This window comes from Haemaphysalis longicornis, unplaced genomic scaffold (assembly GCF_048455015.1).
Source record: "Haemaphysalis longicornis isolate Haplotype H1 unplaced genomic scaffold, Haemaphysalis longicornis Haplotype H1 scaffold_167, whole genome shotgun sequence".
NCBI lineage: Eukaryota > Metazoa > Arthropoda > Arachnida > Ixodida > Ixodidae > Haemaphysalis > Haemaphysalis longicornis.
This window is the reverse complement of record NW_027526273.1, coordinates 73,771-89,921: the sequence shown is the minus strand read 5'-3', so window position 1 is coordinate 89,921 and position 16,151 is coordinate 73,771. Positions and strand designations below refer to the sequence as shown.

General features: G+C 52.0%; 1 protein-coding gene across 1 annotated transcript; it reads left to right on the top strand.

Moving 5' to 3' along the window:
- Nucleotides 1-1,104: 1,104 nt before the first annotated feature.
- LOC144166301 (uncharacterized) lies at nucleotides 1,105-9,301 on the top strand. The gene is made up of 5 exons (XM_077695833.1): nucleotides 1,105-1,207; nucleotides 1,305-1,418; nucleotides 4,426-4,476; nucleotides 6,327-6,538; nucleotides 9,233-9,301. The coding sequence occupies exons 2-5, from the start codon at nucleotides 1,340-1,342 to the stop codon at nucleotides 9,299-9,301; spliced, it is 411 nt and encodes a 136-aa protein (XP_077551959.1). The 5' UTR covers nucleotides 1,105-1,207; nucleotides 1,305-1,339.
- The last annotated feature ends 6,850 nt before the right edge of the window (nucleotides 9,302-16,151 follow it).

Sequence of the window (16,151 nt, the reverse complement as noted above, 5' to 3'; positions counted from 1 at the left end):
ATCCTAGCCATTTACAGAGTCACTCCGAAGTCGACCGCTCGTCGCAGTTTTTGTTGCAACGTTCTGTAGACCTCGTTCAAAAAGTTATGGCTTTTTGCAAGTCACATTTTTCTTTCAAACGAGCATTGTGTGCGCACGTCCGCTTATCGAGACGATATAGAATGCGTGCCACATTGTTTTGCGGAGATAAGTTCTGGAATATTTACCGTTCTCGAGAACAGTATACCACCGAAAAAGAACTCGGGCCAACCACGTGGCAACACCCATGCGCGGGGAAAAATGCGCAGTGGTATCTTCAGGCGACGGTAGTGCAGAGAAAAAAATTGGGCCCATCTCCCCGCGAGGGGGGACTCGAGTAAATGCGTCGCATAGGGGGTGGGTGTATTGCGTTAACGTTTAGTGTTTGGGGAGTTGGTGGTAGTGAATGCGTTGTATCAGCAGCTTCTTGACGTAGTTTGAATGAGTCAAGGATATAAGGCGCGTTCGTAGCCTCCCATTCTGTGTCGGCTTTGTGGTGCAGTGGGTAGAGCACCATGTACATTGCGTTCCGCCCGCAGGGTCGAGGGATTGAAACCAGGCGCCGAATAGTATTTATATATATATATATATATAGTGTAGGGGGAGGGGTGCGGACTACGACTGCGGACGTCAACGCGGGTGACATCGTGAGTTACTGAAATGCTCTGCATTTAATATGCGCTCCTTCAAGCAACGACAGCAGAGCGTGCTCTGTACAGGGGGATTAAAAGAAAATGCGAACAACGGAGCGAACAGCCTCCGACGCATGCCGCACCGTCTGGCCGCAAAGTCAGTAAACTGCGCCCATGCGCACTCCTTGGAGAACGTTTGAGAGTGTGGCCTACATTATTGTGATATGTTTGATCAAGAAGCGACGGCGGTCGTTTATTTTGAGGCTCCTCTTCACGCTGCGTCGCCACTGAGCAGGATGATCGCTGGAGAGCATCATGCTAGCTGCAATCAGCCAGCTGTGTGCTTGGCTCCCAAATGTAGTAGATAACAGGATGCTCAGTGGCGACACAGCATAACAAGACGCTTCAAAATAAATGACCGGCATCGCTTCTTTATCAATCATTTCCCCTCACAGTAGGCCACACTCTAAAACGCTCTGAAAGTACTACGCATGCGCGCAGTTTATTGGCAGAGCAGCCAGACGGTGCAGCATTCAGCGGAGGCTGTGTGCATCGTTGTTCGTATTTCTTTTGATACCCTCTGTACTTTTTTTGTTAAGGAAAACGTAGTCGACTCCATTTACCCATTTACCATTTACCCCGACGTATTGACAGCGCGACTGACAGCCCTTCGCGAGGCCATCGAAGTGATGCAGCCGTCGTCGCTTGCCTGGATGCTGGGCTCGGCGTGTGTGGCAGCAGTATGTTCAGACTCTGCCTCGTGTCACGGTAAGATGCTAGCCTAAAATTTTTCAAGGGCGTATTACAACCCTTTATCATTCACAGCACTTCGATGCGGGTCATCGCGAATGGCCGCCTTCCTATTGCACTTTTGACGACAGCTGTTATGATCGCCACGTGAGAAGTAGTTCGCGCTAAGCGTTAAGTTCGTTGCTGACCTTGCGACAGGAAAGCGCACAAGGAAGACCGTGGCCGGTACAGTAAATTTCGACGCGGTATTTTTCATTTTCCCCCTCTCTGTTACTCCCCCCCCCCAACACACACACACACACACACACACACACACACACACACACACACACACACACACACACACACACACACACACACACACACACACTCAAATTTTGTTTCTAGCGTACCCGGTATGCGTATACAGCTGTTGACAAAACAATCCGGTGTTTGTTCCAAATGCGAGATCCACGGAGAAAACACGTTATGGTGCCCTCTGTAGTTATTTTTGTTGGACTCCAACCGCATGCGTTGCACGCTCGTTTTGTGTGTTGTGATTATTGCTTTCCGATGTGGCGCACGGGAGCTCTTTGCCGGGTGCCTGTAGCCGGACAAATCTTGCACGAGTTCGACTGCTCTTCATAACCACTTCCACCGTCAATTGGAAACGAAGTCAACAAGCCACAATCTTTGGGCTTCCTTTAATAGTCGCTGCTATCACTTGGTCTCTTTTATTTCCACGCTGCAGTTCTGAGCTCCACGCAGCTCCGTATTTTATTTTGCCATAGATTGTATGGGGGGGGGGGCAGTTTTATCCTACCCAGGAACTGATCTGGGCAGGCAAATAAAAGAGATAAACTGACTGCAGATCACATCGCTACCGCCGTGAGTGTGGCAGCAAATTTTGCGGGGTTGGGCAGAGTTTGATAAAACGCAAGTACATAGGCGTACAGCCGAGAGCTTTATTACAGTAAACACCGGAGCATGTGTAGCTCAGTATGGTATGGGATGGAATGGTCTAGCGATGGGGTAGCGAACTGTCCAGTTCGTACATTTGGCGGATCCACGCCTTGAAAACGGTTCATTGCGCTGTTGTCTGCTGCGGTAGCTACGTTATATATCTGGAAACGATTCCAGAGAATACATGTGCTTATGAGCGGCTTTTTATCAAGCGTGAAACGGAGCGAGCGCATTATAACGTTGGCTTCTCGCTGACCGATCGGGTGATAAAAGTTTTATCCTCCGTGACGTAGCTAATGCAGCAGGTGGACGCGCCATAAAACGCTTTCAGGGAGTGCGCCCGCCAACCGCACAAACTGCGATAGCACATCAGGCTCTCACCAGAGCACTCTGCATTTAGTGAGTTGCACACGCTCCAGTGTTTACTAAAGCTTTTGACTGTACAAACAATGGTAACTGATGATCCATAGCATACGTGTAGAAAGATAGGACCGCCCACATCAGCCACCCGCGGTTACCCAGTAACGGACTCGTTGCCCAGTTAGGCAGAGGTGTGCAGGATTTTAGGGGCTCGGGCTGTCGGCGTCTCCTGTCATCATCGTCGTTTCATGTAGACCTGGTACTAAGCCAACAGGACACTCGTTTCCAACGCCTCGCGCTAGAACGTAATGCGTAATAAAAGAACACAACGGGACACGCGTTTTCCAACGCCTCGTGCTAGAACGCTTCGTGCTTCAAAGAGACGAGACCTTTTGTCTTCAGTTTCAATTTATTGTTGAAATTGAAATTTTACAGCGCATAAATAACTCTAGGAGGTCCCATAGTCGTAGACTGGGGAGGGACATTGTGGCAGTCATGACAATAAACCGCGCATGATGCAAACTGAAGCTAAAAGTAACCGCTTCCTGTTTGTACTCTCCGTGATCTCGTGCGTGCTTATCATGACAGCATAGTAGACGGTATGAAGCATCCTGGCATTAAGCATCTTAAGGTGGCACTATGTGTCACGATTTAGCCCCGCGTTCGTGAACCTGGGAGGGTAGGGGTACCCTCCAGCCGAGAGAGAGAGAGAATCAACTTTACTGAGCTCGAAAATTCGATGGTGCGCGCAGGCACCAGACGGGGTGGTTCCCTATTCACGGGACCCATATGTATCCAGCAACTCCTGGCCCCTGGCCGTCAGTGCTAGCTGAGTTGGCAGGGCGGGGCTAGACAACAAGGTCTCCCATCGCTCGGGGGGTTGGGGATTGGGGGTGTTGGGGGGAAAGGGCGGTGGGGGGTTCTTGAGGTCTTTGCACTCGGCTATGATGTGTGCCAGAGTGCCTCTTTCCGTTTTGCAGAAAGGGCAGAGTGTGTCGTGCTGCGCCGGGTACATTCGGTGTAACAGAACGGGATGCGCTAGCGATCCCGCCTGCATGCGCCGCAGGATCGTTTGCTGTTGCCTGATTAACTGTGGGTGCGGTTCGGGAAGTTTGCACCTCGCGTTTCTATACATCTGAGTAATCTCTTTAAAGCTGGTCACGGGATGCTGTAGCTCAGCCGGCTCGTCCTCGGCCCGGATGGACAGTTCTCGGGCGTGGTGGTCGGCGAGGGCGTTGCCTTCCACCTTCGAGTGAGCCGGTACCCACACGAGCTCGATGGCTCGTCCCGGAGGCTTGTGCTTGGAGAGAATGGCTCGCGCCGCGGTAGAGATCACTCCTCTTCGGAAGCTTCCGTAGGGTGACTTTGAATCTCTGACCACGGTGTCCACGCTCGGTTGCACGAGTGCGAGTGCCACGGCTGCTTCTTCCGCAACGGCTGGGTCTGTCGTCCTCAGCGACGCGCTGACGATCAGCTTGTCGATGGACGTGGCTACCGCCGTTGCTCGGTCGTCGTGTTTTCTGAGTGAGGCGTCCGCGTAGAGTACCCTAGGGTTCTCCTCCAGCTGTCGAGCCAGGGCCTTTGCTCGCGCGGTCCGCCTCCCTTCGTTCTTCCCCGGTTGCATGTTCCTGGGGAGTGGCTTGGTTTGAATGGCCTCTTTCCACTGCTCGGGAAGGGCTGCCTTGGTTGGCAGTGGTTTTATCTGCCATCCTATTTTCTGCAGGACGACCCGGCCGTGCTCCGTTTGGCTTAGCCGTACCCTTTGGTTGGACAGGTGAGCCTCGATCAGCTCCTCCACCGTGTTGTGGGCCCCCATGTCCAGCAGTTTCTGCGTGGACGAGTAGATCGGCAGGCCCATTGCCTGCTTGGTTGCTTTACGCAGCATCGTGTTCAGGGTGTCTCTGTTTGCCTTCGTTAGCTGGAGGTACGGGGCAGAGTAGGTCACCCTCGACACGACGAATGCCCGCACTAGGCGCATTGTGTCGTCTTCCTTCAGGCCTCTGTTACGGTTAGAGACCCTTCGGATCATGCTTAATATCCGAGAGACGACATGCAGCGTGCTGGTGGTGACGGTGACTGACCGCGAGCAGCCGTGCTCGGCGGTGTCAGCGGTGTTTATTCCCCGGCCACCGACAATGTTGCCCACCGAGCCTGGTGGTGCCACTGAACTTAGCGGCCAACGAATATCAGGTTGGGGGGCGTCACACACTTGTCACACTATGACGCTTCTGTGTCCGCTCTAGGATCATTCTGGTTGGTAGTCACGCAATTAGCCTCAGGGTAGCCCTTCCTCGTGCGGTTTTATGGGATATATTGGTTCAGTTATCGCAACCCATAGAGTAAGAAACTCTATGATCGCAACCATGCCATCTGCTAACAGCGAATGAAGGCATTCCTGAACGCCTGTGCGTGATTGTGTACTGAAGTCAGGTCAATGACTCCTTTCTTCACGTCATGCTGGCACCAAATCCAGCCAACGCGTCCGACGTGGCTCTCCCTAGCGCAGTGGCTTGGCGCATGCACTAATTTTACGGAACTATACTGTAAAGTGATTTGCACCTTTAAGGGTGTGAATCAATGTCTATAGCTAATAACCATACACTCTAGCAAAAACACAAAATACAAGCTTTTAAAAGGTGTATTATGGTTAACTACACCCATTCAAAGGATGTTCTTTGTTTTTGATAGGCTGTAGGGTGTTAGTTATACACAAAAAAGGTGTAAATCATTTTACAACGCCCAATTTCCTGCACCGTACAGTGGTGATCTCGCTAAGGGTGAACACGGGAGCGCGTGGCCACCGGTACTATCAGAGCAGCCTGCCGTGCCCAGAGCGAACCATCACGCATGCGCTGTGCGTGCCGAGCGAGGCTATGCTTTCAGCGCGCGCACAGCGTCATCGGAGCATCTGCGCGTCGTCTGCTATGTTTATCGAGCGTGTAGCGGTGGAGCTATCAGCCACTGTATGGATGAGTGGAAACTAGAGTTCACATGAAAAATGTTTCGTGTGAGCTGTAATTCGTTCTCTAGCTCCAATACAATGGTTACGGCACAGCAGCATAACTCGCCCACTTGTTTCAAACAGACTCAATAAAAAGATCACGCAAATCTTAACAGCACTTTATTTTTGCAAGTGCTTGCAAAAATTCTTTTAAATGTACATCAAAGCACGCAATTCAAGGCCTACAAAGCGGTCACTCAAAGGGGGCGCAGGCGCTAAGACCTTCATTCAATATACGGGAGAAAACTATCATCCTTTACATCTTTATATTTGGACGTTTTCATGCAAAAATCCAGGAACCGCGGATCAAAGCAAGGTACGATTTATCCCACCACTATCCGTCAGCGTAGCAGACGGATAGTGGTGGGATAAAAGAAAACAGTAAAGGAAATTGTGTCGCCTCGTGCAATAAGGAAAGGAAGGTCTCAACAAATGGAACGCTATCAGTGTAAACGCGGTGAAATTGAGTTGAGTGAACCACCATTGCATTCTTCATCAGGGAACCATGATGAATTCATGAGCGAGAGGGGTGGTTCGTAGCGATGTACCACCAGGTGATGTGCGGTCAATTGTTTGTTTTTTTTTTGCACGTTCCACTAACCCTGTGTTCCGGCACTTGCCAGCCTTGTGTGTTTCAGTTGACAACACCGGAGACGTAGCGGTTTCCGAAACTCCGAGGTTTGCCCCCGCATTCAACGCAGTGCTTCAAATGTCGGCGCTGCTCGCGCTGCTCTGGCTTGTGCTAATCCGCGCTGTGCCACCGCTGTCGCTTTTGTCGCCGTGGCTGTTCAACGGAATGATCCTGACGACCGCTAGGAGCAGCCCACAGGATCACGTGGGGTCGCTCGCCCGGTGGGTCCGCGTGTTAGCCGGGCATCTTGCATAGCTGGTACTTCGCTCGGACTCGGCTCTGCATCCTCAACCACTGTGAACCCGTACTCGTGAGTAGGTGGTATGACTTGCGCCGCCAATCTTTATCACCTTTCTCTTCATGCTGGACGGCGCTTTTCATTTAGAATTTATCAGCGCTGTAAATCAGCACAATAAGTGTCATCATGATCATCATCATCATCATCACCACCATCATCACCAGCCTATCTACGCCCACTGCAGGGCAAAGGCCTCTCCCATTATTCTCCAATTACCTCGGTCCTGTGCCAACTGTGACCAATTTATCCCCGCAAACTTCTTGATCTCATCTGCCTATCTAACTTTCTGCCGCCCCCTGCAACGCTTGCCTTCTCTACGGATCCACTCTGCTACCCTTAATGACCAGCGGTTATCTTGCCTTCGCATTACTTGCCGTGCCCACGTCCATTTCTTCTTCTTAATTTCTACTAATATGTCTTTAATGCCAGTTTGCTCCCTGACCCACTCCGCTCTCTTCTTGTCCCTTAATGTTACACCTATCATGTTCCGCTCCATTGCCCGCTGAGTCGTTCTCAATTTAAGTTGAACCCTCTTAGTGAGCCTCCAAGTTTCTGCCCCGTAGGTGGGTACCGGTAAGATGCAGCTGTCATACACTTTCTTCTTCAGCGACAATGGTAGGCTGCTATTCATTATCTGAGAATGTCTGCCATATGCACCCCACCACATTCTGATCCTTCTAATTATCTCTGCCTCATGGTTGGGATCTGGGGTCACAACACTTGGCCTAAGTAGAGATATTCGCTTACCACTTCCACTGCCTCGCCACCTATCGCAAACCGCTGTGCTGTCCTGAGGTTAATTATCATATTGATCGAGGTTATTGACAAAGTGTACGACAGGGAAAATGAAGGAATTGACAGTGAGAAAGAACGATGACAAAGCTGAGTTGGTGGTTCACCGTGGGTAATATATAGTGCACAAAGGGAGTGCAAACGCAGGAAGGAACGACATGAGTGTGACTATGAACTAAAAGTGCATTCCAACTGAAGCATACATTTCTTGCAGAAAAGGATTGCCAAAGTGCTTGTTGGTGCATTATCCATCTGTGAAAAGCAGCGCAACCTACGGGACAAGGCAAAGGGGACCATAAAACACATGCACCTGTGTTGCGCCTGTGTTGTGCGGTTCCCTTTGCTTTGCCCCGTCAGTTGCACTGTTTTTCACAGGCCTCCAATTCTGCTTTTAGGATATCGCATGTGCTGTGTGTTTTGTTGCGCATGCTCAGTAAGAAGTTCCTGACACATTGAACTGGTTCGGCGAACCTCATTTTCCTGCATTACATACAATGGAGGTCTGGCTGACAGATGATTTGTGTCTGAATGTGGAAGGGTCGCGAGTGATCCCGTCCTTCCATCGATACAGTATATCACTGCTCCTAAATAAAGGCACAGTTACATATGATGTGGGCGAAGATCAGGCGCGGCACAGTTCTTCGCATTCGGAGAGACGGCTGCTATGGGCCGAAGCGAGCGGACGTGTGTCACGTCGACTCCCTGAAATGCCCATTTTCTCTGGCGGGAAAAGATAATGCACCCCTGAAAAAGTGCTGTGACTGTGTTCCGGGCGTGCTAAGGAACCTGTGGATACCATTTGAAGCCCGTAAGTGGACCTTGAAGGATTTTATCGCGTTTTTTGTATATTCGACCTTTCCGTACGCCTCGCTTGGCCTAAAATTAGGCCTAGCGCCGAGGGAGCCGGCACGGCGGCCGAAGGCCCCAGCGTTGGTTCACGGGTAGTCTGAGGGGGCACCATGACGATGGAAGTGAGCGTAAACGGTATGGAGTTCGATCCGGCAGAACTCGAAAGCTCGGACTGGGCGACGAAAGGTTCGATCGAAACGTGTTGCGGAGCTTCAGCAGCAGCAAAAGCAAAACGGGGACGTCAGGATGGTGCCGCAAAGACGACGATTCTCGGCGACGGAGATGGGGAAGCCGGCAAGATGGCATCGGCCGGCTTATAATGGCAACAAGTATGGCGTCAGCGGGGGAACCTCGTTGAAAGCGGAGGGAAGAAACTCGCGGAGCGCTCGGTGGCGTCGCACCTGCCACGCCTTCCAAGCGCGGATCACAATAAAATTATCAGGCCCGAGGAATTCGCGGGTACGCCAGCCAAAATGCTACCCCACAGCGGCTTAAAAGTGCAACCGCTTATAAAAGCGCTAGCCCCGTTATCAGCCGATTGCGCAATGGTGAAAGGGGCTTCGGCGATGGCGATAAGAAGATAAAGTAAAGCAGCTTCGCCGGAAGGACTGGGAACAGGTGGAATTAGACAAACACAGTTTCGATGTGATTGGGCAGCTGTAGAAATTTATTGCCAGCAGCGCCGATTATTTACTTGGTCGTGAAAACAAATCCTAACTTTAACAACAAACTCTGAGAAAGTACAGAACCAGAGTATGTGTCCACTTTACGATAGCTCAAGTGTTTCTTTATGTGTTGTCTGAAACTTTGAAAAAGGCTGACACTCTGCGGAAAATTTATGCAGTTCCACAAGAAATTTTATGCGCTTGTTTACCATCCTAAATTAGACAAGAGAAGTTGAGGTTCCTGGATGCTGGACATGAGTGCTGAGTTTGCTTGTGCTGATTTTGCTTGTGCAGGGGACGCTGCAGAACTTGCGTTGGAGCAACCACGTCATGGAGCGATCGGGCTCGCCGCGTTGTATCTGATTTTGTATCATACATCGAACAAGAATAAACTATCCAATCCGGTGCAAGAATACAGTTGTAAAGTTGTGTTGCTTGCCACCATGATAATGAAGCACACGTACGCCTTTGAAAGGTGCTGTGCCGACAGAATGTAAGGTAGCTTCATTTCATTTATAGTATCAGTAACAAACGTATATCAAGTCTAACACAGACTAAGCTCAAGCTGCGTAATCAGGTTCACAATAAGTGCAGTATTGCCTCAGCAACGCACGACTGACTGTACCATATATTTAAAAAGCAACCTTAAATTACGGCCTCATGAAAAGTATTGTGATAGAAATTCCAAATTCAATTATATTTATTGTAGAGTGCCATTTCGATCTTGTGCCTGACTGTATTGCATATTCGCTCCCGATATTTCTTGTCAGCCATGCATTGTTTAGTATTTGGTCGTGTTTTTTTTTTTTTGTTTTGTAACACCCCGACTTCGGCCGGGGCCATTTTTGTCCTGCTTTATTTTCTCAATAAATAAATAAAATAAGGCGTTTGGCTGCTGAGCACAAGGACGCGGGTTTGACACTGGCCTCGGTCTCTGCTTTTCTGATGGAGGCCAAAAGCTCAAACGCCCGTGTGTCGAGATTGCGGCACAGGTTAAAGATCCCCAGGTAATCGAAATTGGTCCTTATTCCTCCGCTACGGCGCGCCTCAAAGCCCGGGTGTAGCTTCGACACGTTAAACTCAACAATCATCATCATAAAATTCAAAAGCACGCTTCTTTTTTCAGCAAGTAAGCAATTGATTAGTGGCTGAGTCACAAAGTGTCATTTCGAAACCTGTAAGAGCACATCGGCAATTTGCAAAAATAGCAGCAGCCAGCCCCATCTAAACCCCCGCAGCGGTACACTGAGTGGGTTATGTTACAAAGCAATTATGTTGCTGTTCTGGACAATGGGCGTTCTGTTGAGCTCTCACTGCCGAATTTCAGCCTACTTGCAGCGGAATTATCTCCAATAATTTGGGTATTAGCCGGTGGTGGTGGTGGTGGTGGTGATTTATTAACAAAGGAGGGAAGAGAAAAGGCCTGGGGATATTGTTGAACTCTTGGCCTCCACCACTCGTGCCAGGATAGTCCTTGCAGCGTCAAATGACACCACATCCCGGGAGGCTGGAACCCCTGCCTGGCGAGCAGCACCTTTGGCCAAGGCGTCTGCAACCTCGTTGCCCGTGATGTTCACGTGCGATGGCAGCCAGTGAAGTCGCAGTGGACACCCCTGCGCTTCCACCGCATGAAGCTTGGCCGCCAGCGACCGCTCAACGTAGCCGCTAGAGCTGGCTGGCTGGTCGGCGGCACGCAGACGGAGGAGGGCCGACCGTGAGTCAGTCAGGATGATGGCCCCCCGGGCCTGGGTGCCCTGCTTGAGAAGAAGATCTGCAGCCAAGTGAAGTCCAGCCAGCTCTGCGTGGGTGGATGAGGCAGGGAAGGGCAGGCTGCACACCTGGCTGGTGCCGAGTTCTAGGGCCGTGCAGGCGGCTCCGGCTCTGCCCATCGACTGTTGTACAGATCCATCCGTGTACCCTGAAGATGAGAGAGAGAGAGAGAGAGAGAGAAAAGAAAAAGATCACTACCTTTCCGCTCCATAAAGAAGTTCGATCTGCGAAGGTAGGCACAGACGAAGAAGTGCGCAAACAAAACACGTATGCCGGTAATTTGTGGTTGAACATGCTTATAATAGCTAATTAGCTGAATGAAGCTTGGAAGGACATGAGCTTTATTCTAGCGGGCAGGCATGGGCTGTCCATTTTCAACCTTCGTCGTACACATCTTACTGTGTGTAACACACCAACGCAAACGTTTGACCACGCAGGTGTTACGATTCAGCGCGCCGCTGAGTTGCAAGCTTCGTTCAGCGCTCTTGTGCTTTGTGGCAGACCGTACCACTACGTGCACCTTCCGCGTGGGCGCCTCTCTGTCGGTTAACGAAGCTTGCAGCACAGGCAACAGATTCCAACATGCTGCAACGTGCCTTGGGAACGGCCGGTTTGAATCTCGCTGTCGGCGGGATTCAAACTTCGGCGGTGGCAGACGCGGTAAGTTGAGACTTGTCCGAAAGACGTGGACGCCGCCGTGGAGATCTCTTCTTTCAGACTAAGCGTGCGCCGCTACTACCGACCCCTCCCGAACTCTGGAAAGAGCGTTGTGTGTGTCTGTACCATGTTCGCGCCGTGTGAAAAAAGCAAGGAGAAAACTTGTTTCGTCATTATCATTTGGGTGTAAATACGGCGGCCCCAAGCGTAGAAGTGTATTCATTCTGGAGCAGCGAATCAATGCTGTCACTCTGCTCGAGTCCTGTACTGTAACCTCACCCGTACGGGCACTGTTCCGGTCTTGTTTCGGCTCATCTTTCGCAATGCAGTAAACCAGTTACGTTTGCCCGTGGCTTCTTGTCGTCCTCACCAAGGCAGCAACTTTTGCTGGCTGCTGTTCACCACGCTACCTCACACGACGGAGGCGACGGATCCCGGTTCGAGGTCGCCTTTCCGTATGTAATAACAGGTTGCCAGTAATGGGGTGGCAACGTCGCAGCAGATACAGCTGTCAGGTCGTATGGGGCCGCAAGAGAGGGAGAGAGAAAGAACTGTATTTTGGGTAATGCCATTCAGGTCCGGCTTGTCTCCGGTGGCATCTCCTGACCAGCGACCTGCGTAGCCCTACCAATTAACCGGACCTTAAGGTATGGATCGGAGCTGCAGAACGTGGCGTCCGAGGGACTTACAGGTGATGGGACCAGGGCAGCAGCGGTACCCCGCAGTTTTCTGGAGAGAGAAGACACCACCCACTTATCTTTTCTTTCAGCTGCCTGAGTCACCATCCTTATGTTAGGCCATGTCGCCTTATGTTAGGCCATGTCGCCATGTCGCCATTCTGGCGTACCCGCACATTTTACCGCCATTTTTCTCTTACGGAGCTACCATGGTTGCCAGACCACGAATGCCCTCCCCGCTAAAAGAGCGGCTGCAGGTGGTCGCCAGTTTCAGTGGTGGTGGTGGTGGTAAAAACTTTATTTATCCAGAGCTGTGAAGAAAGAGGCACCGGCTGGGAGCACCGGCACACAACAGGCTCCTAGTCGACGGCTAGGAGCCCGTGGGGCCTAGCGGCGAGTTCGGCCAGCTGAATCACACACTCTTGAACTTGTTGGTCGGGGCTGAGCAGAGTAGCCTCCCATTGATCTACCGTGGTAAGGGGCAGGGACAGAGTAGGATGGAGGGTGGGTCGCGAGGGGCACGCGCCTACTATGTGGTGGAGGGAAGCAAAAGGCGCGCCGCACCACGTGCACGTGTGGCAGTATCGCGTGGGGAAGTGGAGGTGGCACAATGCGGGATGCGGGAAGGTGTTAGTCTGCAGTCGACGCCTATGAACAGACTGCCTGCGTTTTAAAGTGGGAGCGGGGCCGGGGAAATGCATCCGACTAAGGCGGTAGTGCTGCGTTATTTCCCGATACGTAACCAGGCGATCCCTCCCTCCCGCCCGAGGTGGAGAGGCAGCATCCGAGGCATCCCGGCAGCAGAAATCTCGGGCTACCTCGTTAGCCAGATCGTTACCCGGAAGGGACGAATGGGCCGGAGTCCATATCAGGCGTGGACAATGTGCAGGCGGAGTCTGTGCAGTCTGCAGGATACGTGCGGTGATGGGGGATACACGACCCGTCGCAAAATTCCGCAGAGCCGTCTGCGAGTTGGAGATTATTGCGGTGGCCGGGACAGCTGTAAGGGCCAGGGCAATGGCGACTTCTTCACCAACTTCAGGGTGAGGCGTGGAGACCAAACACGAAGCTACAGAGTCTCCTCGAGAGTTGACCACTACGGCGACGCAGGCTGCACGGTCAGGATATTCCGCTGCGTCGACGTATAGGGTAGTGGGGTGCGAAGCGTGGGCTTTGTGTAAGGCCTTGGCTCGGGCAAGGCGGCGTTCTTGATGGAAGGCAGGGTTCATATTCCGTGGGATGGGGGCCACACTGTAGCGGGATCGTAGAGAGTCACTCAAACTGACCTTATCTCCGTGCTGCGTAGCAAAGGAGATGCCCAGTTTGGTTAGGATGGAGCGACCAGTCGGTGTAGAGGCCAGACGGTGGAGTTGACCAACACGCGGCGCTTCAACCAGCTCCTCGAAGGTGTTGTATGTACCGGTGTTGAGAAGCTTTTCAGTAGAGGTATGACGAGGGAGACCCATGGCCAGCTTGACCGCCTTGCGGATGGTGCACAGGAGGCGTCCAATTTCGGTCTGGGTAAACTTCAGAAAGGGGGTGGCGTATGTGATGCGGCTGGTAATGAATGCGTGCACCAAGCGAAGGAGGTTGGCTTCTTTAAGACCATGGTTGCGGTTGGCTATGCGGGCGATGAGTCTGCCAATCTGGTCGGTGATGTTTTCGAGACTGCGGATAATTTCAGTGTTAGCCCCATTTTCTTGAATTCGGAGTCCGAGAATGCGAATGGAGGGCACGTGCGGAATGAGGTTGCCTTGTAGCGTGACCTGAATATCAGGGGCACAGACATCACGATGGCGACGCTTCGACTGATAGAAGAAGAGCTCCGACTTTTGTGATGAGCAACTGAGCCCCCGTTCATGGGCGTAAGTGGCGATGATGTTGGCAGCTTGCTGAAGGCGGTCTTGAATTTCACCATCGCTGCCCCCAGCTGTCCAAACGGTGATGTCATCCGCGTAGATGCTGTGGTGCAGGCCCGGGATGCATTCCAAGAGGGGAGGGAGCTGGAGCATAGCCACGTTGAATAGAAAAGGGGAGATGACTGACCCCTGAGGTGTGCCTTTACTGCCCAAGGGCATGGGGTCCGATTCAAGGCCTTGGACCGAGAGGGATGCTGTGCGAGCAGTGAGAAAGTTGGCGATGTACTGGTAGGTGCGGGGTCCCACGTGAAGTTGGTTAAGCCCGGTCAGTATACTTTGATGAGTGACATTATCGAATGCCTTAGTCAAATCGACGCCCATGATGACTTTAGTGTCTTGCCATACTGAATATTTATAGTGCCAGTTTCAGTCCGCTCTGGTTACAAACCCCTGCGCGCTCGCGCCACGGGCTCTGGCTCGGGCCCGTCAGTCCGCTCTGGTTGCAAACCCTTGCTCGCTCGCGCCGTGGCTGCTCGCTCCCGCCACGGCTCGGGCTCTGGCCCGGGTTCGTTCTTTTTTTTCTCGCTTCGTCCCTAGGGGAGGTACTACAAACGTATGGGGCCCGTAAAGGCCGCGAGAAAAGTCCGTAAAGGCCGCGGGAAATTGCGGGAAAATTGGGTGAGATTGCGGGAAAACCCAGGCCAGAGCCCGAGCCGCGGAGCGAGCGAGCAGGGGTTTGCAACCAAAGCGGACTGACAGATCCGCGGCCTTTACGGGCCCCAATACGTTTGTAGTACCTCCCCTGGGGACAAAGCGGAAAAAAAACGAACCCGGGCCCGCGCCAGAGCCCGCGGCGCGAGCGCGCAGGGGTTTGTAACGAGAGCGGACTGACAGATCCGCGACCATAAACTGGCGCCCACCTGCAGCCGCTCTTTTAGCGGGGTGGGCATTCGTGGTCTGGCAACCATGGTAGCCCCGTAAGAGAAAAATGGCGGTAAAATTTGCGGGTACGCCAGCCGAAATGCTACCCTTATGGTAATAGTTTCTTAATTAATTAATTAATTAATTAATTCTCGGCTCCAATAAACGGTCTTTCCATCACCTCCTCCTCCACCTTCTCCTTCTACCATGTTCAAGCAGTGGCGCTACCTAGCACCTGTCCGCTGTTCTGGTCACCTTGTTTTATGCGACCAGCTTGCAAACATTTCGCCGAGCATGCGTACTTCTCTATCGCTCTCCAAATAAAGCGCGTACATGCACGACGGACCCGTTTTCTGCGACGCACGATTGGTTGGATATAGGGCTGCCACGGCTAGTCGTACGCGTGAATTTGGGACACATGGTCCGATGCGTGCGTGTGATGCGTCCTGTGGTTCTCTCTGCCCACTGATTTTGCTCCATGGTAGCCTCCCTGCTTAGGCGCACCCCAGCGAATTTAGATATGTGCAAGAGAAATCCGAGCAGGAAAATAAAATATTTGTCCACTTGAAGTGAAAATGAATAGTGCTGTTATGTTATACACTGCATTTTATTTGTTCTCTAAAGCGGTGTGGGGACGTTTAGCACCGACGATTCCGCTCGTCCATGCTGTTGGTACCGATGGAAACATGTGTCTACCAGATGTTTGTATTGTCGGCGGAGAGCGCGCGGGAAGTATCACTAGCGCCTCTACGAGGCTCTGAAACATTAACAGTGACGTCATTATGACGACACCTTCGGGCTCTCATTGGCTGCGGTCGCACGATGGTCGCAACGACCATACGAATGCATCTGGCCCGCCAGTCGCAGGTCGTGAGCCTCCTCCGAACAGCGTACGACGCCAAAACTGGTCTTAACGACCAGTCTTCAAGATTAGTCGCAAGCGTATGTAGTCGTGCATGTGTCTGCCCATGCGCATGCGTCATTTGAGGGTGCTACAAACTGAAGGAAAGGGAAGTGATCCTCCATTATGGTGTGTGCAACGGGTTCGAAGTAATAAAACTGCCACTGGCAGAGGCGAAATGGGAAAAAATGCTCTTTATATGCCATCGGGCGGCTGTTCTGTCTCCGATCAAAGCTACCAGTGAATGTTTGATCTTCGTCCCAATGCTCCTGCTGTAGTAACCAGCTCATTCCTACTTTTCATTTTCGAATCTCCCGCCTTCCCTATGGGTCTTCCCTATCATCAGCCCCGGATTGTGCGTGGACTGCCAGGGACGCGACGGGGCGCTCCATATATTACCATGCATTCATACCGGACCTCCGGTCCGT